The sequence below is a fragment of the Oncorhynchus nerka genome, linkage group LG17 (genome assembly GCF_034236695.1).
Source record: "Oncorhynchus nerka isolate Pitt River linkage group LG17, Oner_Uvic_2.0, whole genome shotgun sequence".
Lineage (NCBI taxonomy): Eukaryota > Metazoa > Chordata > Actinopteri > Salmoniformes > Salmonidae > Oncorhynchus > Oncorhynchus nerka.
In genome coordinates, this window is record NC_088412.1 from 28,126,447 (window position 1) to 28,144,552 (window position 18,106).

General features: G+C 41.8%; 1 protein-coding gene across 2 annotated transcripts; it reads right to left on the reverse strand.

The window, feature by feature from the left end:
* Window positions 1-262: 262 nt before the first annotated feature.
* Window positions 263-17,688, reverse strand: LOC115145009 (RING finger protein 11-like). 2 transcript variants are annotated; one of them, XM_029686207.2, is made up of 3 exons: window positions 17,164-17,688; window positions 3,719-3,882; window positions 263-3,294 (listed from the first exon to the last, which is right to left on the reverse strand). In XM_029686207.2, the coding sequence occupies exons 1-3, from the start codon at window positions 17,284-17,286 to the stop codon at window positions 3,123-3,125; spliced, it is 459 nt and encodes a 152-aa protein (XP_029542067.1). In that variant the 5' UTR covers window positions 17,287-17,688; the 3' UTR covers window positions 263-3,122. The 2 variants fall into 2 exon arrangements, with proteins under 2 accessions (XP_029542067.1, XP_029542068.1); XM_029686208.2 differs by lacking the exon at window positions 17,164-17,688 and adding an exon at window positions 4,024-10,109.
* Between the last annotated feature and the right edge of the window lie 418 nt (window positions 17,689-18,106).

Genomic DNA, 18,106 nt, shown 5'->3' on the forward strand with positions numbered 1-18,106 from the left:
CATGTAGCTGCACTCAGAAATGATGATTACTTTGGTGTGGCCAGCTGTGGAAAGGCTTAAAAATAAACCCAACCCATGGAAAAAGGTTACGATACCCTTCAATCTATGACATACCATTTTTTCCTATCATCTCAAAAATCTCAGTTTTTGGACGAGACCGACTTTATGACCAGAATTATCCTATTTACACTTTGTAGTCAATTTTGACACTAGAATAAATGTGTCTAACTCATATCACATAGGCCATTTTCAAAACAAGAAGTTGCTTTTTCGGGGTAGTCTTTAACAAAGTACATCTTAAATACTTTCTGATTAAATCTTAATGATCACTTCACGAGAGCGACCTGCCCCCATTTTGGAAATACGTACACAATTTTTCCCCAATATACATTCAATTACATTTTTGCCAGTCAAAATACAGCAACATAATTATGACCAAAACCATACCCAATATTTAAACTTTTTGCTACAGCCAACTATGCTGATTGAACAATTGTTATGATAATTCAAGGGATATTTTCTCATTTTAATTATGAAAACATTATTTAAAAGTAGGATAAAAAAAAATGCACGTGCTCAGATGACTACCTACAAAAATCTAAGAAGCTGGGGTGGTTAGCACCCTCACATCCAAACCCCTTGCACAACAATGTGATGGCTCATATGCTGAACAAAGAAATAAACTCTAGGGCAGTGTGGCCACCAACCTTTTCTGAGTCAAGATCACAGAGTCAAAATGCAAGCCAAGATCTACCGCCCAGATTTTTTATGTTCTACATTACTTAAAAAACCTAAGCAACATTAACCAATTAAAAACAGTTCTGTAGCAATGAGGTTTGTGCAGTAGGCTATAGGCCCAATATATTACCACTGCATATTGGCTATGCTTAAATTGCCAATGTTGTTCTTCTCAGACCATTTAGAAATAATATATTTTTTAAACATGTTGGTATATGATCGCACTGGTAATAGATCATTTGTTTTATTACTTGTGAGGCACATCTTTTTTTCTTTATTGAATTTTTTACTGGACTGATGGACTGCATCTGATGGTCAATCTGAGGGGAAAAGAGGGAGCAGCAGTAATGCTGCCTCTCACCTGACTAACCACCCCCCCGCTTAGAAAAGGGGACAGTCTTCCAGCTGATGGCGAAACAAGTCGCACTGCATTATTTCTGCCTCATGCACCAATTAAATTTTGTTACTCCAATGACCAGAGAAAGCGAAATATTCCTTGATATTAAAAAAGACAAGCCGCTAATAATAACAACGCAAGCTTATTGGATCACTTTGCTATACTCATTCATTGCAGCTGCAGTGCTGGGTGTAGCTTGAGTGGAAGTAGGTAGAATGTGCATTTTATGGCTTATAAAAGTGTTGAACATCGTGTTGATACTAACACCTTAAACATGAACTTACTCATAAAAACTGCAGCTCTTTGCTGTATTCAAAACCCTGGGGCGGCAGGGTAGCCTAGTGGTTAGAGCGTTGGACTAGTAACCGGAAGGTTGCCAGTTCAAACCCCCGAGCTGACAAGGTACAAATCTGTCGTTCTGCCCCTGAACAGGCAGTTAACCCGCTGTTCCTAGGCTGTCATTGAAAATAAGAACTTGTTCTTAACTGACTTGCCTGGTTAAATAAAGGTAAAAAAAAAAAAATTGAGTCTCTCTCTAGGTCATGGTTTTAAACGTTTTGAAATCTCACAGTATTGACTTTGCTGTGCGTTCGATCCTTTAACAGTCTATGGTCGAGGAAACTGTGCAGACACGGTTATCTGAGCCATTTGATTGGCCAGCGTTAGGCTTATAGGTGCACTGTTGATTTGCTCTATGGGCCAGCCGGGTAGGCAGAGTTCTACCATCAGACACATGAAATGGTTCAAAAGGGGAACACTTTGCCTTCCCGGGCTACTAAATCAAGTGCACCTACCACCAACAGCGCGAAACAAATAAAACAATTAGGAACGCAAGACTTTATCATTGGGTTTTTTACAGAAATGTTTGGTGATTGACTGGGAATGCTTGGAGATCGACCAGTCGATGGCGATAAGACAGGTTGGTGACCACTGCTCTAGGTTATGTGACTAAATGCATGTAAATTAATTAAATGACTCTAGTTACTTATGATAAATCATATGGCGTACTTGGTAATAAGATTAAGACACTTGTGCTGAATTGGGTGCAGTAAATGTTTGACTATTTCTGATGTGCAATTTAAGAACTGTGCTAAGCAAGAGCAGTTAAGGAGCATTATGATCGATAACACCTTTTGACCAAACCCTAACAGGCCTAATCCTTTGTAATAATCGAGTGCAGACCCCAAACCTCTTCATCCAAAAGGAACACTTTTTTACTGATCCATCATTAGTCTAAGAAACTCACCAATTAAGGATAAAATGTCAACTTCAGGAAAACAGACCTTACCATTGGGCTGAAACAATTACAATGGCTTGAAAAAAAAACATTTCATGTTGCAGATACTAAATAATGGGGAAAATCTGAAAGAATTTTCAAACATTTGTAAGCATATGCTGAACTCTTCCACTGAGACGAGAATAGAAGTGCAAGTTCCTCTGACTTGTGTACATGTGCATTAATCGTTTGCTTATCTGTGTTAGTAAATGTAATCCACTGAGCCCTTAAGACGACTTCTGGAACAGATGTTGAGTTGAAAACAACGAGGAGAGAAAATATTTGCAGAGATCAGTATTTCTAGAGAGAGTTGAGCTGTTGCTTTCCTTCCCCTCCCTTCTAGGGCATTTACTACAACAGTGTGGTAGTGAGAGAGAGGGGAATTCTGGGTGTGGATGGATGGTGACACGAGACGGTCTTATCTTGATCACCAGAATCCAACGTCCTTCCCCAGTCGGGGCTTTCCTGTCCAGCAGACCTGGCCAGCTCAGAGCAAAGGACCCCTCTCCATCCATGGCCTCCACCAACCCTCTACAGCACCCTTCATCACCACCACACAGCCCTCACCTGCCCCCAGAGACCCTGGTTCTCCAGGCTGTTGGAAGTGCTGTCTGCTGGTTGTGGGGGTGCTGGAGATGGAAGCATGGGTGGAGTAAGGGAGTAAGTCAGAACAGCGAGCAGGGGTGGTGGTGAGGGGGGTGGCGTTGTGTCTCAGTTGGTCTCGTAGGAGGAGAGCAGCGCAGCATCCACTGGCTCCATGCAGGAGGGGCAGGTGAAGGAGCGCATCAGCCAGTCATCTATACAGTCCATGTGGTAGATGTGCATGCATGGCAGGAATCGAATGGGATCCCCATACACAAAGTCCGTCATGCAAATCACACACCTGCACAGATGGAGAGACAACAGAATGTGTATCATGTGGGATTGAGAAATAAATAGTATATTATGCAGTATTTGTATTTATTTAGTACAAATTGACATTCGGCACCAGTAAGCGATATGAATGTGCATACAGATTACACAGATGCCAATTGTCATACAGTATGAGGCACATTCATCCAACATGATAACACTTTTGTCTTTGGGTGGGTGTTAAGAGGTGCGGTTTGGCGGGTTATTTTTCAGGGGACGCATGACTCGACCTTCGCCTCTCCCGAGCCGGTTGGGGAGTTGCAGCGATGAGACAAGATCGTAATTGGATCGAAACTGGATATGATGAAATTGCGGAAAAAATGGGGGAAAAAAAAAATGTCTTAATTCTTGGAGATGTGTTGTTGTGTTTGGGTGCTGGTGCCGGTGGTACTTACTCTCTAATTTTCTTTTCGGAGCCGTCCCTGCCAGCATCGTACACTCCCTTGGGGAGGTGGTGGATGAGGCCAATGCGCTGGGCAATGCGGACCTGCTCCTCCTCAGTCAGCTGGCTGGCCATGCGGGCCTGACTGGGCGTGGGGTGGTACACTGGCAGCTCCTGCTGCATGGCCACAAAGACACACAGAAACATGCACTTAGAAACAGAGAGAGACACAACTCAGACCTCATACATAACTCGTGGAATAGACGGTGTTTTCCAACCACAACATCCAAGTAATATGTAGAAGGCATTAGAGCTTACGTGGTGAACGACAAAACAGTTGTGTGGAAATTCCCAGACGTAGGCCTGAGAATAGACCTTGGTAATTACTGAAAACCCAGACATTGAAGAGAAAAAAACACACACAAAAAACAACAGTTATCACCATCAATGGGTTTACTGGAGCAGCAGCAGCTTGTTTATTGGAAATATAAATTACAATGCCATTACACTGTTTTGCATTCAAACAACCAAGTTAAAAGTGATATGAATGAAGTCAGAGTATCACTGTAATATAACTAGAACAAGTATATCAGAGGTTTGAAATGACAGATCCAGTAGGTGGCAATCTTTCCCAAGTCAGAGCAATTTCACAAAAAGGGAACATGGGTGTTTTAAGTTCAAATTGCTGTAATTGAGAAAATGCAATAGACAAAGCATTCTATTGAAATCAGTTACCATTGAAAGGAGTGGTTGGCAGCAGGTAAGCTATTAGAGCATGCAGACTGAATGTCGTAAGCCCATGTGAGGGTTACAATCACTAGAAGCAGAGTAAAGCACACTTGCATACATTCCCGCAGTCAAAGATAGTCCCATATCCAACACTGATACAATTTAGATGACAGAATGCAGTCAAATAGCTGGCTGTGTCAGACCCACAAAGCCTGCATGATTCATACAGAAGAGAAAATTCAGACCGCATTTTCATTCTCATTTCTCACCTCTGTTCTGTTCCACCTTTGTGTTGTGGTTGGCGGATGGTTGAGAAACTCAAAGGTTTTTTCACATGGAGTCTAAAATATGTTAGAGACAACGCTCAACACCACAATCATAATGAGGAGACCTCAAGAGAAAGCTGATGGATAGAAATGTCCAGACATTTTTCACTGGTTGCACATTATGTGCTGGATATTAAAAAGTTGTCATGTCATCCTCCACTGAGCTACGAGTGTTTACATTTAAATGATCTATTTGATATTGCAGAATATTTTGTAAAAGGGATACTGGATCATTTTGTCAATCAAGCCCTTTTTATGCTTACCAGCAAGCATGCTAGTGTTGCTGTAGACTTCCAGTCATTGTGCTAAAGCTAGTTAGCAACAGCTCCAGAAACATCCTTCAACCTTCTTTCAAAACAACATGCAGAGACATAATCATGGTGCTCATCATAATGGTACTCATCAGTTCATCGGGATCTGAGTAAGTAGAAAAAAAGGGCTTAAGGTTCATTACCCTATTTAGACAATAAAATCCTGACAGAAACTTGGTGTACTTTTCCCTAAATCAACCATAACTTCACCAGTTTTCATCCTACATACCATCTAATATTACAAACAGGGTGCTTACACTGGTTATGAAATCTCCTTTTCCGCTTAGCCATTAGAAATACGGACTGATCTTTTTATTTGGACACGCTGTGTTACAGCAGAACTTTTCATAGAGGCATGGTGAGCATGTCAAAGACCTCAATTTCATGCATTTGCAGATAAGCATAGCCAGTAAATTAATATCTGCAGTCAGACCTAAATGTTCTTCAAAGTGACAATATCTCCTCTGATAATCAGCATCGTTTAGGCCTATTAAGCAAAAAAATAAAACTATTCCCAATAGTATTGGGAGAGATTATATTAATTTCCAAATACCATTCCATTTAGTTTGTTCCGCTAATTGAAAATAAGTGGGGCATTTAAGAATGACGTAATAGGAATCAAGGTTTCTATGGTGTCCATTTGTCAGGAGTTCACAAAAACCCGTCAAAGCTATAGGCCTAGCAAATGTATGATCTGGGAATCTTCTCAATGTGAGTGGCTATAATGTACATGATATGTCTCTGTGGTGTGTCTGCATGAAGAGAGAGAGTACATGGTCTGTAGAGTCCTGTGCTTTCCAATCCGTCCTCTCCGGGGTTATTTCTGTCAGTCTGGCTGTGAGACAGGAGTTCAGACCAATTCACGGTCTCAGTCAGGTCAGATGTTTTGCTCACACAACTGCCTGCCACACCTATTTACAGGAAGCTACAAGTAGGTTACAGACTAACTCAAAACCAACACTGAGCCTCAAGTAATACAAGTGAGGCAATGAGGTAGTGAGGACATGCATAGTACTGTATGTAACCAAAGATGGGAGGGAGTCTCGACTCTTTGTGGGCTTATAGCAAAACCTGGATGACAAAAATAAATAAGCACCTTTCTTTGGCAAAAAAATGAGTGCAGGGTGAAAGCTGTACTTAAAACAACAAAACAGGTTCAGCCCTCAGAATGCAACCCTCTTGGAATCTGCTTAAGCCCTTTCATCAGGTGGCCTCAGTGCCGAGACCCGCTGAAAATACATGTCAGAACACGCCTGCCATCTCCACTCTGCCTCAGTCACACCGAGATGACATCACAGCAGACCAATGGGCTTCAGGGACTAGTGCCGTCTCATGGATACCTTCCTCACAGTAGTCATCCGAGCTCACCTCAAATTGGATCACAGTCAGTAAAATGAAAGAGTCTCTGGGTGTAAAATAAGTGATTTTTCTTTGTACACACATTTACTAAATGTCAAAAACATATCAAGTATGCAAATCTTTGTTTTAATAAATGTAAAAAGCAAAAAAAAATGTATATCTTACATTATTTGCACTGGGCACTGAAATGTGTAAAGCAAAAGTGAAACATGAGTGATTAAGGTTCCTGTGGGATTTCAGTCACAGTCCCTCATTCCCTTATACAGTCACTCTGTCCTTAAAAAAAAGCTGAGTCAGCATTTAACAAACAAAATGACCAGGACATCAGAATTTTCAGCCCTGAATTCTCTAGTCCCTCTCCACTTGTGTGTGACAAAAACAGGCAGACCGAATAAAAAAAAAAAGTGTCAGAATATCTTTTTCAGAAGACTAGGGAAAGGCAGTGGGAGTTGTGTGATTGGCTGGGGGAGTTGTGTGATTGGCTGGGGGTGTTGTGTGATTGGCTGGGGGTGTTGCGGTGGACCCAGGGGTAACAGTGCAGCGGTCAGCTGTCTCTTTGTCCTGGGGCATCTCTGTTGTCCAGTTTCACTCGAAAAGTCACTAGAATGGACACCCTTCAATGACCTAATCAGAAAGCTTGCCAGTATTATCCGATTTAGTGCCTCAAGACTAAAATGAGACAGAGTGATCATGGCACTTGGCGATATTAAAAACCAGGGCAGTAATCAAATTGTTACGGCGTCTCAAGATGGACAAACAGTAAAACAAATATCACATTTTTCAATTGAAGGTCTTTTAAGAGAGTAAGCGAGAAGTTCGCCTTGCCTCATACGGGCCAGATTTCTGTATTTTGAAAATTACATCTTGAAAACTGACATGCAAAACATTTAGGGACTATATCAACAATGGACAAATACCAAAATATAGTTTTTGGGTGGCGTTTTCCTTTAAGGGTAATAATGGGTGAGCTGAAGATAAGTGTTAGCATGAGGAAAAGAGGAACAGCAGATAGACAGGGCGCTCATAGAGAGAGAGAGAGAGAGAGAGAGAGAGAGAGAGAGAGAGAAAAAGAGAGCTGAGCCACAGAGCAGCTCTATGTGCACTGCCAAGCCCCGGGCAGCCAGGCACTCAGCAGACAATACCGGCTGCCAGCCTTCCCCCACAAACTCACTGGAGATAAAGCGATAGAGAAAGCGAGATAGGAGAAAAACAAAACCAAGCCCTACCATCCTCTCCAACCCCTCAGCTCAGACAAACCAGCATACAGATGTGTTCTCTCAGCCTGCAGTCTGAATTTTTTATTTATTTCACCTTTATTTAACCAGGTAGGCTAGTTGAGAACAAGTTCTCATTTGCAACTGCGACCTGGCCAAGATAAAGCATAGCAGTGTGAACAGACAACACAGAGTTACACATGGAGTAAACAATTAACAAGTCAATAACACAGTAGAAAAAAAGGGGCAGTCTATATACAATGTATGCAAAAGGCATGAGGAGGTAGGCGAATAATTACAATTTTGCAGATTAACACTGGAGTGATAAATGATCAGATGTTCATGTACAGGTAGAGATATTGCTGTGCAAAAGAGCAGAAAAGTAAATAAATAAAAACAGTATAAAAACAGTATGGGAATGAGGTAGGTGAAAATGGGTGGGCTATTTACCAATAGACTATGTACAGCTGCAGCGATTGGTTAGCTGCTCAGATAGCTGATGTTTGAAGTTGGTGAGGGAGATAAAAGTCTCCAACTTCAGCAATTTTTGCAGTTCGTTCCAGGCCTGTGCCCATAACATCCACACAGACCAGTAACCACGGGGACCCTGCCACTCCCACAGTGGCTTCCTCCAGGGAATAAAACAATGGCAGGCTCTACTGGCTGCACCGTTGAGCCTTGTCTGAGAGGCTGGCACTGAAGCACAGCCCGGGAGATGCACAGCAACAGTGACACACACACACGCTTCATGCTCCACAGATAAAATGCTGGAGCGCAGCCATCCAAGCCTCTTTTGATAAAGAGAAAGCCTAATTACACAGATTGTTCTTCAGACAGTTTTCAAACAGCAATGCCATCAGTGATGCAAAGACGCTGCTTTCACAACAAACAAATCTTCAGGAGGTTCATGAGGATGAACTTAAAAACACTAAATGTACTCTACACCCTCGTAGCGTATGGGGACACAACGGAACAAAAACATCACTGGATGTTGTGTTACATTTTCTCATAGGAAAACCTGTAACTGTCAGATGAGTCATGTCATATTATTGGCTCATTAGCACTTACAGAATCTGGGGATATGAAGGGGGAAACGGTGGGTTCTCGGTAAACAAGCAAGTGTAGATGTAACAGCCAATCAAAGCCTGTCATTACTAAATGTGTAATGTGATAGGCATTAACAAAATACTTCGTTGTTATTTTTTATAATACATAAAGAAGGTAATCCATCATCTTCCTCAAACCTTTCTGAGAGGGAGGATATCTGATTTCATTGGTCCTCAACTCGTGGCTGAGACACTTCATTGTGGATAATAGAGTTAGCCTGCTACGGAGCAGGTTAGTTCTGAAGGATTCATTGCTATAGAAATGTACCTGGCTGAAAGGTGAGCCACCTTTGTGGCACTGGTTATCCTGAGTTGACCAAAGTAACCTCGCTAACTCCTCAAACCTGATTCGTATTATAGGGCTCTGGAGATCTCTCAAACAGGAACAGTAAACACAATCCACTGTCTGGCCCCATGTTTGTCGAGCCTGGCCTTGCTGACAACATCTTGTTTGTGGGCAATTCCACGTTTATGGAATTATGCTGAGACTCCGATTTTTTCACTTTAAAATGTATGCCAAACAAAAAATATTGATTTCAAAGTTTACCCAACCACACATCTCTATGACTACTTTGAAAAATGTACACAGTAAAAAAAGAACATCACAGTTAAATATATTGTTTATGCCACAATGACTCTCATATTTTTGAGGGAACATGTCCCACATTGTGTTCATACTTGGAGAATGATAAGAACAGTTTGCCTTTACAGTATCATTTGAGGGTTGTTTCTCTTGAAGCATGAATCATTTCATTTAGTATTTCCACTGGTAGAAAACGTATCCCAGTTACCAGAGCCTGGGATAAACATTTCATCATAAAAATACACAAATGGATACTTTATTGCAAATCAGCAATGTTACAGACAGGACAAGTGCGGTACAACATGAAAACGAGTACAGTAACTCTGATATTGAACATCTATGAACACTTGAAAGCATATAGGAAGATTCCTTTTCTTTTTTCATATCCTATCCTCAACCATTTCCATGGAAGCACAGCCAGGTCAGGTGAGGCTAGACAACTGGTTCACTGTGAGATTGGGAGACCAAGGATCTGCCAGCGAACCATCTAACAAATAAAATAAAATTTCATTTGTCACATGCGCCGAATACAACAGGTGTAGTAGACTTTACCGTGAAACGCTTAGTTACATGCTCTTAACCAACAATGCAGTTCAAGAAATAGAGTTAAGAAAATATTTACTAAATAAACTAAAAGTAAAACAATTCTAATAACGAAGCTACAGGAGGTACCGGTACCGAGTCAATGTGCGGAGGTACAGGCCAGTCGAGGTAATTTGTACATGTAGGTAGGGGTAAAGTGACTGCATAGAAAACAGCAGCAGTGTAAAAACAAGGGGGGGTACCGCTGGGGGGGTACCGCTTGCCGTGCAGTAGCAGAGAGAACAGTATGACTATGACAATTTTTTGGGCCTTCCTCTGACACCACCTAGTATATAGGTCCTGGACATCGCGCATCAGCTGTTATTGACAAATAAGACACCCCCCTCGTCTTATATTATATGTGTCGTCGTTCAGTGACGACTCGATGAAACATAAAATATTACCGTTTTTAATGTCCCGTTGGTAGGATAGTCTTAATTGTAGATCGTGCAATCATTGGAAAATAAACTTGACGTAGTACGGATGCGCCTCGGACTCGTTAAAGAAACATCTTTGTCCAGCTCCAGTTCGAAGCGAGTAGTCGCTGTTCTGATGTCCGGAAGCTCTGTTCGGTCAAAAGTGATGGTGGCAGCAACATTATGAACAACATAAGTTACAAACAATGCAAAAACAAATTATAATAATAAATACAATTTTAGCAGAGTTGGTTAGGAGCCCGTAAAACAGCAGCCATCCCCTCCGGCGCCACAACAGAGCAGTGCAGCACAAAAACACATCTGCGGAATTCACTGGTAAGGAATTATGACCTTGGGTATGCATTTTAAATCATGAATTGTACATTTTCTTTTCACCCTTGTAACATTTGTGTGAAGGTGAGCACCTTACATTGTGAAGTCAGTATCTATCCCACTCAAAGCTTTGTTTTTGTTATTTTCATTCCTTTCTTTTCTATTCCCTCTTCCCTAACTCTCACACCTTTCTCTCCCTCATGCAGCAGGTCTGACAGCTCATTAGAAGGCCCCTCCAAAGCAAACGTCCTCTTCACAGTCCGAACTGAGTTCGCCGGCTCAAAGCAAACTCTGAGAAGACTTCCAATCACCAGAGAAGTGTCTGTGATACATGTTCTCTCCTCCTTTTTCCTGCGTTCCCTCCAGGCCTCATGACACCTTTGAGGGGAGATTTAGTGTTAGTTCTCAGTCCAGGGCAGCACACGCTGCTGGTGAGTCTTAGATCATTCTCTTGCCTCCAGCCCTGGCAAACACAGCCAGGGACAGGCAGGCAGCCTTACAATGTCTGCAAGATGTTCGAGCCAATGAGGTCTGACCATAAAACACTGACAACAGGATAATGGCCTTTGTGCTAGACTGAATATGATGAATAAAACAGGGCCTCTGCTCTGTCATTGGGTGAGGGAAAAAGCCCCACGGATTAGTCATGCCAGGGAACCTGATGACTGTAGCTACAGTGACGGGACCTGCTTTTCACTCTGGCCCAATCCTATCACCCTCTCCACTGGCCGAGTCAGACAGCGATGAGTCAGCACACTCGCCAGCTGCTTTCCAAATTACCACTCACTTTGCACACCCCTCCCTCCCTCCCTCCCTCCCTCCCACAACAGACCGCAGAGTAACATAGCACATAGCAGGGGAGCCTTCCTCCTCAGCGCACGATGAAGTGGAGGGTGATTACAGAACCACAATTTCTCAATAAATTTTTATTTTGAGCTAGTATTCAAGGTGGATGTGTCAGTCTTGTTTATAACAGTATTATTCACCACAAAGAAAGTACAACTGTTTTTGGTGTTAACAGCCTCACTGCTGGGCTGAGAACTGTAGGAGTCAAATGGTATTTATTCCCTAAATAAGTCATTTCTGCCTGAGATTATTGCAGGCAAAAATGTTGTTACGGCTCATTTGTAACTTTGTAAATTGTGCAGTAGTTTAATGAAAATAGCCAAGAGACGTGCAGCTCCAAGGCTGTCCAAACATACCAAGCATGGACAGGTCTCTGTTTAAGAAAAGAAAACACTATCGAAAATGCTTCAAATCAAATCTCATTGATCACATACACTCGCAATAACATCTGCTGGCCATGTGTAACGAAATGCTTGTGCTTCTAGTTCTGACAGTGCAGCAATATCAAACAAGTAATATCTAACAATTCCACAACAAATACCTAATACACACAAATCTAAGTAAAGGAATGGAATAAGAATATAAATATATGGAGGAGCAATGACCGAGTGGCATAGGCTAAGATGCAATAGATAGAATAGAATACAGTATATACATATGAGATGAGTAATGCAAGATATGTAAATATTATTAAAGTGACTAGAGTTGCATTTATTAAAGTGGCCAATGATTTCAAGTCTGTATGTAGGCAGCAGCCTCGCTGTGCTAGTGATGTCTGTAACAGTCTGATAGCCTTTTGATAGAAGCTGTTTTTCAGTCTCTCGGTCCCAGAGTTGATGCACCTGCACTGACCTCGCCTTCTGGATGGTAGCGGGGTGAACAGGCAGTGGCTTGGGTGGTTGTTGTCCTTGATTATCTTTTTGGCCTTACTGTGACATCGGGTGTTGTAGGTGTTATGGAGGGTAGGTAGTTCCCCAGGGTGATGCGTTTTGCAGACCGCACCACCCTCTGGAGAGCCCTGCGGTTGTGGGCGGTGCAGTTGCTGTACTAGGCGGTGATACAGCCCGACAGGATATTCTCAATTGTGCATCTGTAAAAGTTTGTGAACGTTTTTGGTGACACGCCAAATTTCTTCAGCCTCCTGGGGTTGAAGAGGCGCTATTGCGCCTTCTTCACCACACTGTCTGTGTGTTGGTGGACCATTTCAGTTTGCCCGTGATGTGTACACCGAGGAACTTGAAGCTTTCCACCTTCACTGATGTCCCGTTGATGTGGATAGGGGGGTGTTCCCTCTGCAGTTTCCTGAAGTCCACGATCATGTCTTTTGTTTTGTTGACATTGAGTGAGAGGTTACTTTCCTGACACCACAGTCCGAGTGCCCTCACCTCCTCCCTGTAGGCGGTCTCATCGTTGTTGGTAATGAAGCCTACTACTGTTGTGTCGTCTGCAAACTTGATGATTGAGTTGGAGGCGTGCTTGGCGACGCAGTCATGAATGAACAGGGAGTACAGGAGGGGGCTGAGCACACACCCTTGTGGGGCCCCAGTGTTGAGGATCAGCGAAGTGGAGGTGTTGTTTCCTACCATCCCCACCTGGGGTTGGTCCCTCAGGAAGTCCAGGACCCAATTGGACAGGGCGGGGTTGAGATCCAAGGCCTCAAGCTTAATGATGAGCTTGGAGGGAACTATGGTGTTGAATGCTGAGCTATCATCAATGAACAGCATTCTTATATTAGGTATTATTTTTTATTTAATTTATTTAACCTTTATTTAACTAAGCAAGTCAGTTAAGAACAAATTCTTATTTACAACGTCGGCCTAGGAACAGTGGGTTAACTGCCTTGTTCGGGGGCAGAACAACAGATTTTTACCTTGTCATCTCAGGGACTCGGTCTAGCAACCTTTCGGTTACTGGCCCAACGCTCTAACCACTAGGCTACCTGCCATATTCCTCTTGTCCAGATGGGATATGACAGTGCGCAGTGTGATGGCGATTGCATCGTCTGTGGACCTATTGGGGCTGTAAGCAAAATGAAGTGGGTCTAGGGTGACAGGTAGGTGATAGGTGATATGATCCTTGACTAGTCTCTCAAAGCACTTCATGATGACAGAAGTGAATGCTATGTTAGTCATTTAGTACAGTTACCTTTGCATTCTTGGGTACAGGAACAATGGTGGCCATCTTGAAGCATGTGGGGACAGCAGACTGGGATAGGGAGAGATTGAATATGTCCGGCGAGCAGCCAAGGCAAGCGTCTAGATTGGAAATGATGCTCTAAAGAAGGTCTCTGGCCATCCTTTGTTCAAGCCGTGGTTCAAATAGGAGTGGATGATATATAGAAAATATTCAAATGTATGTTTTTGCGCGATATTACAAAAACGTGTATAGGAAGAATCTATTTATTTTTTTATGAGCGTTTATGTCCGCTTGTTCTTATGTCGTCTCATCTCCTTTACCCCTTCTGTGCTGTGTGCACCTTCCCATTTACACCAGAGATCAGTATATAATAACGAGACGCTCATGTCTACGCCCTAACAATGGGAGTTGTTGTCCCAACGGCGGGAACACAGGCAACAAGCTTAGGTCCAAAACAAGCTTAGGTCCACTGAAATGCATTGAGGTTATTTTGGACAGATTCTGGCGAGAGTGAAACCTCTCGCTTCGCCTATTCCTCTCTGGCTATGTGCACCTTCCCATTCACACACACCCCTCAAGCCCCTCCCTCTGCCACTCACAACAACAAATATGAGAGGTCAATACTTCCTCTCCGACAAGTGGTTTCAACTCGCTATTTGCATTTGAGGTTTGGTCCAACAGAATCGGTCATATAAACACCAAAAGACATTGAGACATTATTTTACTGTAATAGAGAAGTTAAAATGAATAGTTAGAAAGGTTATGTTTCAACTCCTCAAATTGCACGCAGAGCAGACACTACTAAAAGGGGAGTATCAAATGAACATTGAATCTCGAAAATGAATGTTCAGTTTGTCTCACGTGGTATTGCGTTACGTTGTACCGCTAGCAGCATTTTCGACAAAGACTTATACTAGCTCTCTGGTCTTTTATAAATGTACAATAAGCATAAAACACTATGTAAGGAATAGGCAACTCATTCTCATTCTGAGAAATAAGGTATATCACTTGATTTCATCATCTGAACAAAGTGGACAGGTTAGCATGCTGTTCAAACAGTTGGAGATGGACAGAAGGGTGTGTTCATAACAATTCATCTGTTCTACCTTGTTTGCTAGCAAATAGATCCAAGTTGGTTAAACTTTAAATATAAAGATTAGCTGGCTACTCACTAGCACATTGTTTATGAGATCTGTATTCATTTTCTATAATACCTGCTACAAGAAGTTTGTCATTATTAGTGAATGTGCATTATGCATAGTTCTGATTAAATTTGTAACAAGAAGGCATTTTCATAGAGTGATTATAGCAAAAAAAACAGGTTAAACTATTTTTTATAAAATGATTAAATTATTAATGGGTCTCAGTTGTGGAAGGCTTGTATTTAGCCTAGGTATGAATTCACAAACCCTGAATTCATTATATTATTGCTGACTGTTTGAAATGCAGTGTATTTGACCTTAATTTGTCAACCAAGCTTAATTCGAAAATATTTTATTTATTTTTTGATATTGTGAATCGCCCATCATTTAAATAAATAATTGAGATATCGCCCAACCCTAGGTTCAAACAAGATCCTTAATTTTGAAGAATCCAACAAGTGCCTCAGCTATATAACCAGGATATTGCACAACGCTGCCTGCCAATCTGTTACAGGAAAACATCTCCAGACTGTTGAATTCCAACCCTTTCTCATTCATTCCTGATCCTGGACCCAAGGGACTCAAGTAAACACAGAAATCCTGAGAAAAAGAGAGTGGCTGCTGGTGGTTTCCATCAGAAAAACAAAGGATCTGGGGTTTGTGTAAATCTGCATTTCTGTGCTACGTAGTGCAATTTATTTTGTTTGTTTACTATTGTATTATTATAAAATCTAATCTGGACAGATGCCACTGGTTAAGAAGCTATATTCCCTGGCTTTTAAGTTGTCTCATGGTTATTGTAGGTCTTTGCATTTTGGTGACATAAAGAAGTCATTTTTTATTAGGTTCTGTCCTCATAACGTTGACATAGGAAGTCAACTTTTGGGCTCAGACACACCAATAGTGTTTGCTGACAGAGTACTTAGCAGCTCAATGTAATGTGCAAACAGTGTGTGCGCCGATTTGACATGTATAACCGTGTGAAAAATGTCAGATGTCTACAGCAGGTTGTCCCTAAAACACAGTGTGCTGAAAAATCGGCAGACGAATGCTAGCCCCACATTCGGTGCGATGTGTGTGAGCCGTTAGTTCTACCTGTTGGATGGTAAATGGTTTGGAACGTCAATTTTTAAAGAACAAAGAGATATTCAAAATGTAGGATCGTGGAAAATTGAAACCGATAAATTACAAGGACAATTACTTATTGAACAGGGTTGGGAATAGGTATGCATCATCATGCAATATGTGTATGATTTGACTTGATATGATCTTTTACCGTATGGGTGTCGTACAGTCTTGTAATAGTCTGGTAAGGCAAGCCATGGCCCGTGTCAGCCACGGGGACATTGGAGAGCTTTACTGGAAGGGTTCAGGCAGGCGGGCCTCCAGTTCTGTGCATAACCTGTTTATCTTCTCATTTGAGATGGGGGCATTAACCTGCTGACACTCATTCCTTCCCAGCTAAAGTCTAACATAACAGGTCTGAATTACAGAAAAGGAATCAAGATTTGGGTATGGAAAATATTGTCACAAAGAAATGAGGGAGCACCAAGACTCTGCTGTTTTCTCATTGGCATAATAGTTTGATGTGTGTTCTCCAATGTAGGCTGTTGCCATTGCCTGTACCAGGAAGCTTACAGGTTCTGATGATCATTCTACTTTTGATTTCATCTTTCTTACATTGTGCCAAAAGCAAAGATGGGAGCTTCTGTAGTTTTTGGTCTATGTCTATATCTGGTATATTATTACTCTCCCTTGAGCAACAACCAAATATATACAAAAAAAAAGCCTGCCTTTGTCTTCTCTCCCTCAACACAAACTGCATTCCAGCAGTATGAGCAGCTCCAGTCTCTTTTTGCTGTAGTGTATGAATACTATCCTGTTTTCATAAAATTCATTACTATAGATAACTTTGCATTGCATGAGTCCCTTTGGGTCAGTACTATGGGATCACGATGACGCTCTCTAATGGAGGACGACATGGTCTGATAAAAATAAAGGCTGCAGCAACAGTCAATTTATGACACTCTATCCCTGTAGAAATATAACAAGAACAACGATGACACTGCAATAGGACAGCTAGTTGATGGCTGTGTGCAGCATTGATAAACAATGTAAAGCTGTATATACCTGCCATATCTCCCAAAGTCAGCTGATTATGACTGTTTGTTTACATGAACATCTGAAAAACATAACTGGCTGGCAAGCTATAGCATGCTATTTGTATTTACTTCGGTAGCCAGCTGCAAGCGCCACGTTCCTTTGCATGTCGAACCTTGAAAAAAATAGCTGCGCTAGCTAGCAAGCAAGCAAACCAGTACTGTAGCTAACGTTACATTATTAGCTAACGTTGCTGGCTAATTCGGGTGACATACCTGGTATGGTGGCGGTGGTTCCTGGTCTGTATCTGCCCCGTCACCATAACTAGCTCTATCCGATTGTGATTCATGAAGCAAGGAAATGTCATCCGAGGTTGGAGATTTTAGACAATTTCCCATCTCCTCTTCAAACTCCTTATGTATTTGTCACTTTGCAACGTCTACAGGCCACTTTCCCTAACCTTTCATAAAAATAAGCACCGTATGCACTATGCAATCTTACTGACATTAACACATTGCAAATCATCTAACAAGCCACGATAACTGTCCTTGTTCAACACAAACAAAACATGCGCACACAAAGAGCCAGGCTAGCTGATTGATACCCTGGCGCCGACGACCATCTACATATGATTAAGATTGTTTGTTTATTTTACGCCTGCTAAGTTAGGCTATTCATTAGCTAGAACTCTCACAACGCCTATGCTCAAGTTGAACAAACTTAATCATTCATGTTCTACAAACAATATTTCCTTTTTAGATTTGAAGACCCTCTGAAAGGGGCTTCCAGCCCATAGAACATGAAACACCGCCCCTTGATTCATGAACCAATCAACTGCGATCTATATTAAGCAGGCTACTCCACCATCCCACCAATCAGATGGTTGTTAAAATAATATTACTGTGTGTTGTTAAAATTGGGTTGAATTACAATTTGACACGTATGTAGCTAATTACAGATAGTTGTTTGATGGCAGTTTTCTTCAGCATAACTGCGTCTGCAATGTAACAGTATCAAGGAACGAAGAAACCAGGCAGCCAGGAACCAACCACGACATTTGCTGTACAAGCCACATTCAACTGAACTGCATAGTAGTAATAGTAATAGTAGTAGTAGTAATAGTGGTATAAAAAGCCTATATTATGTTTTTTTTTTGTTGGGGGTTGGTTCGTGGCTGGCTGGTATGGCAGTTTTGACTTGATACCATTACACGAAAGA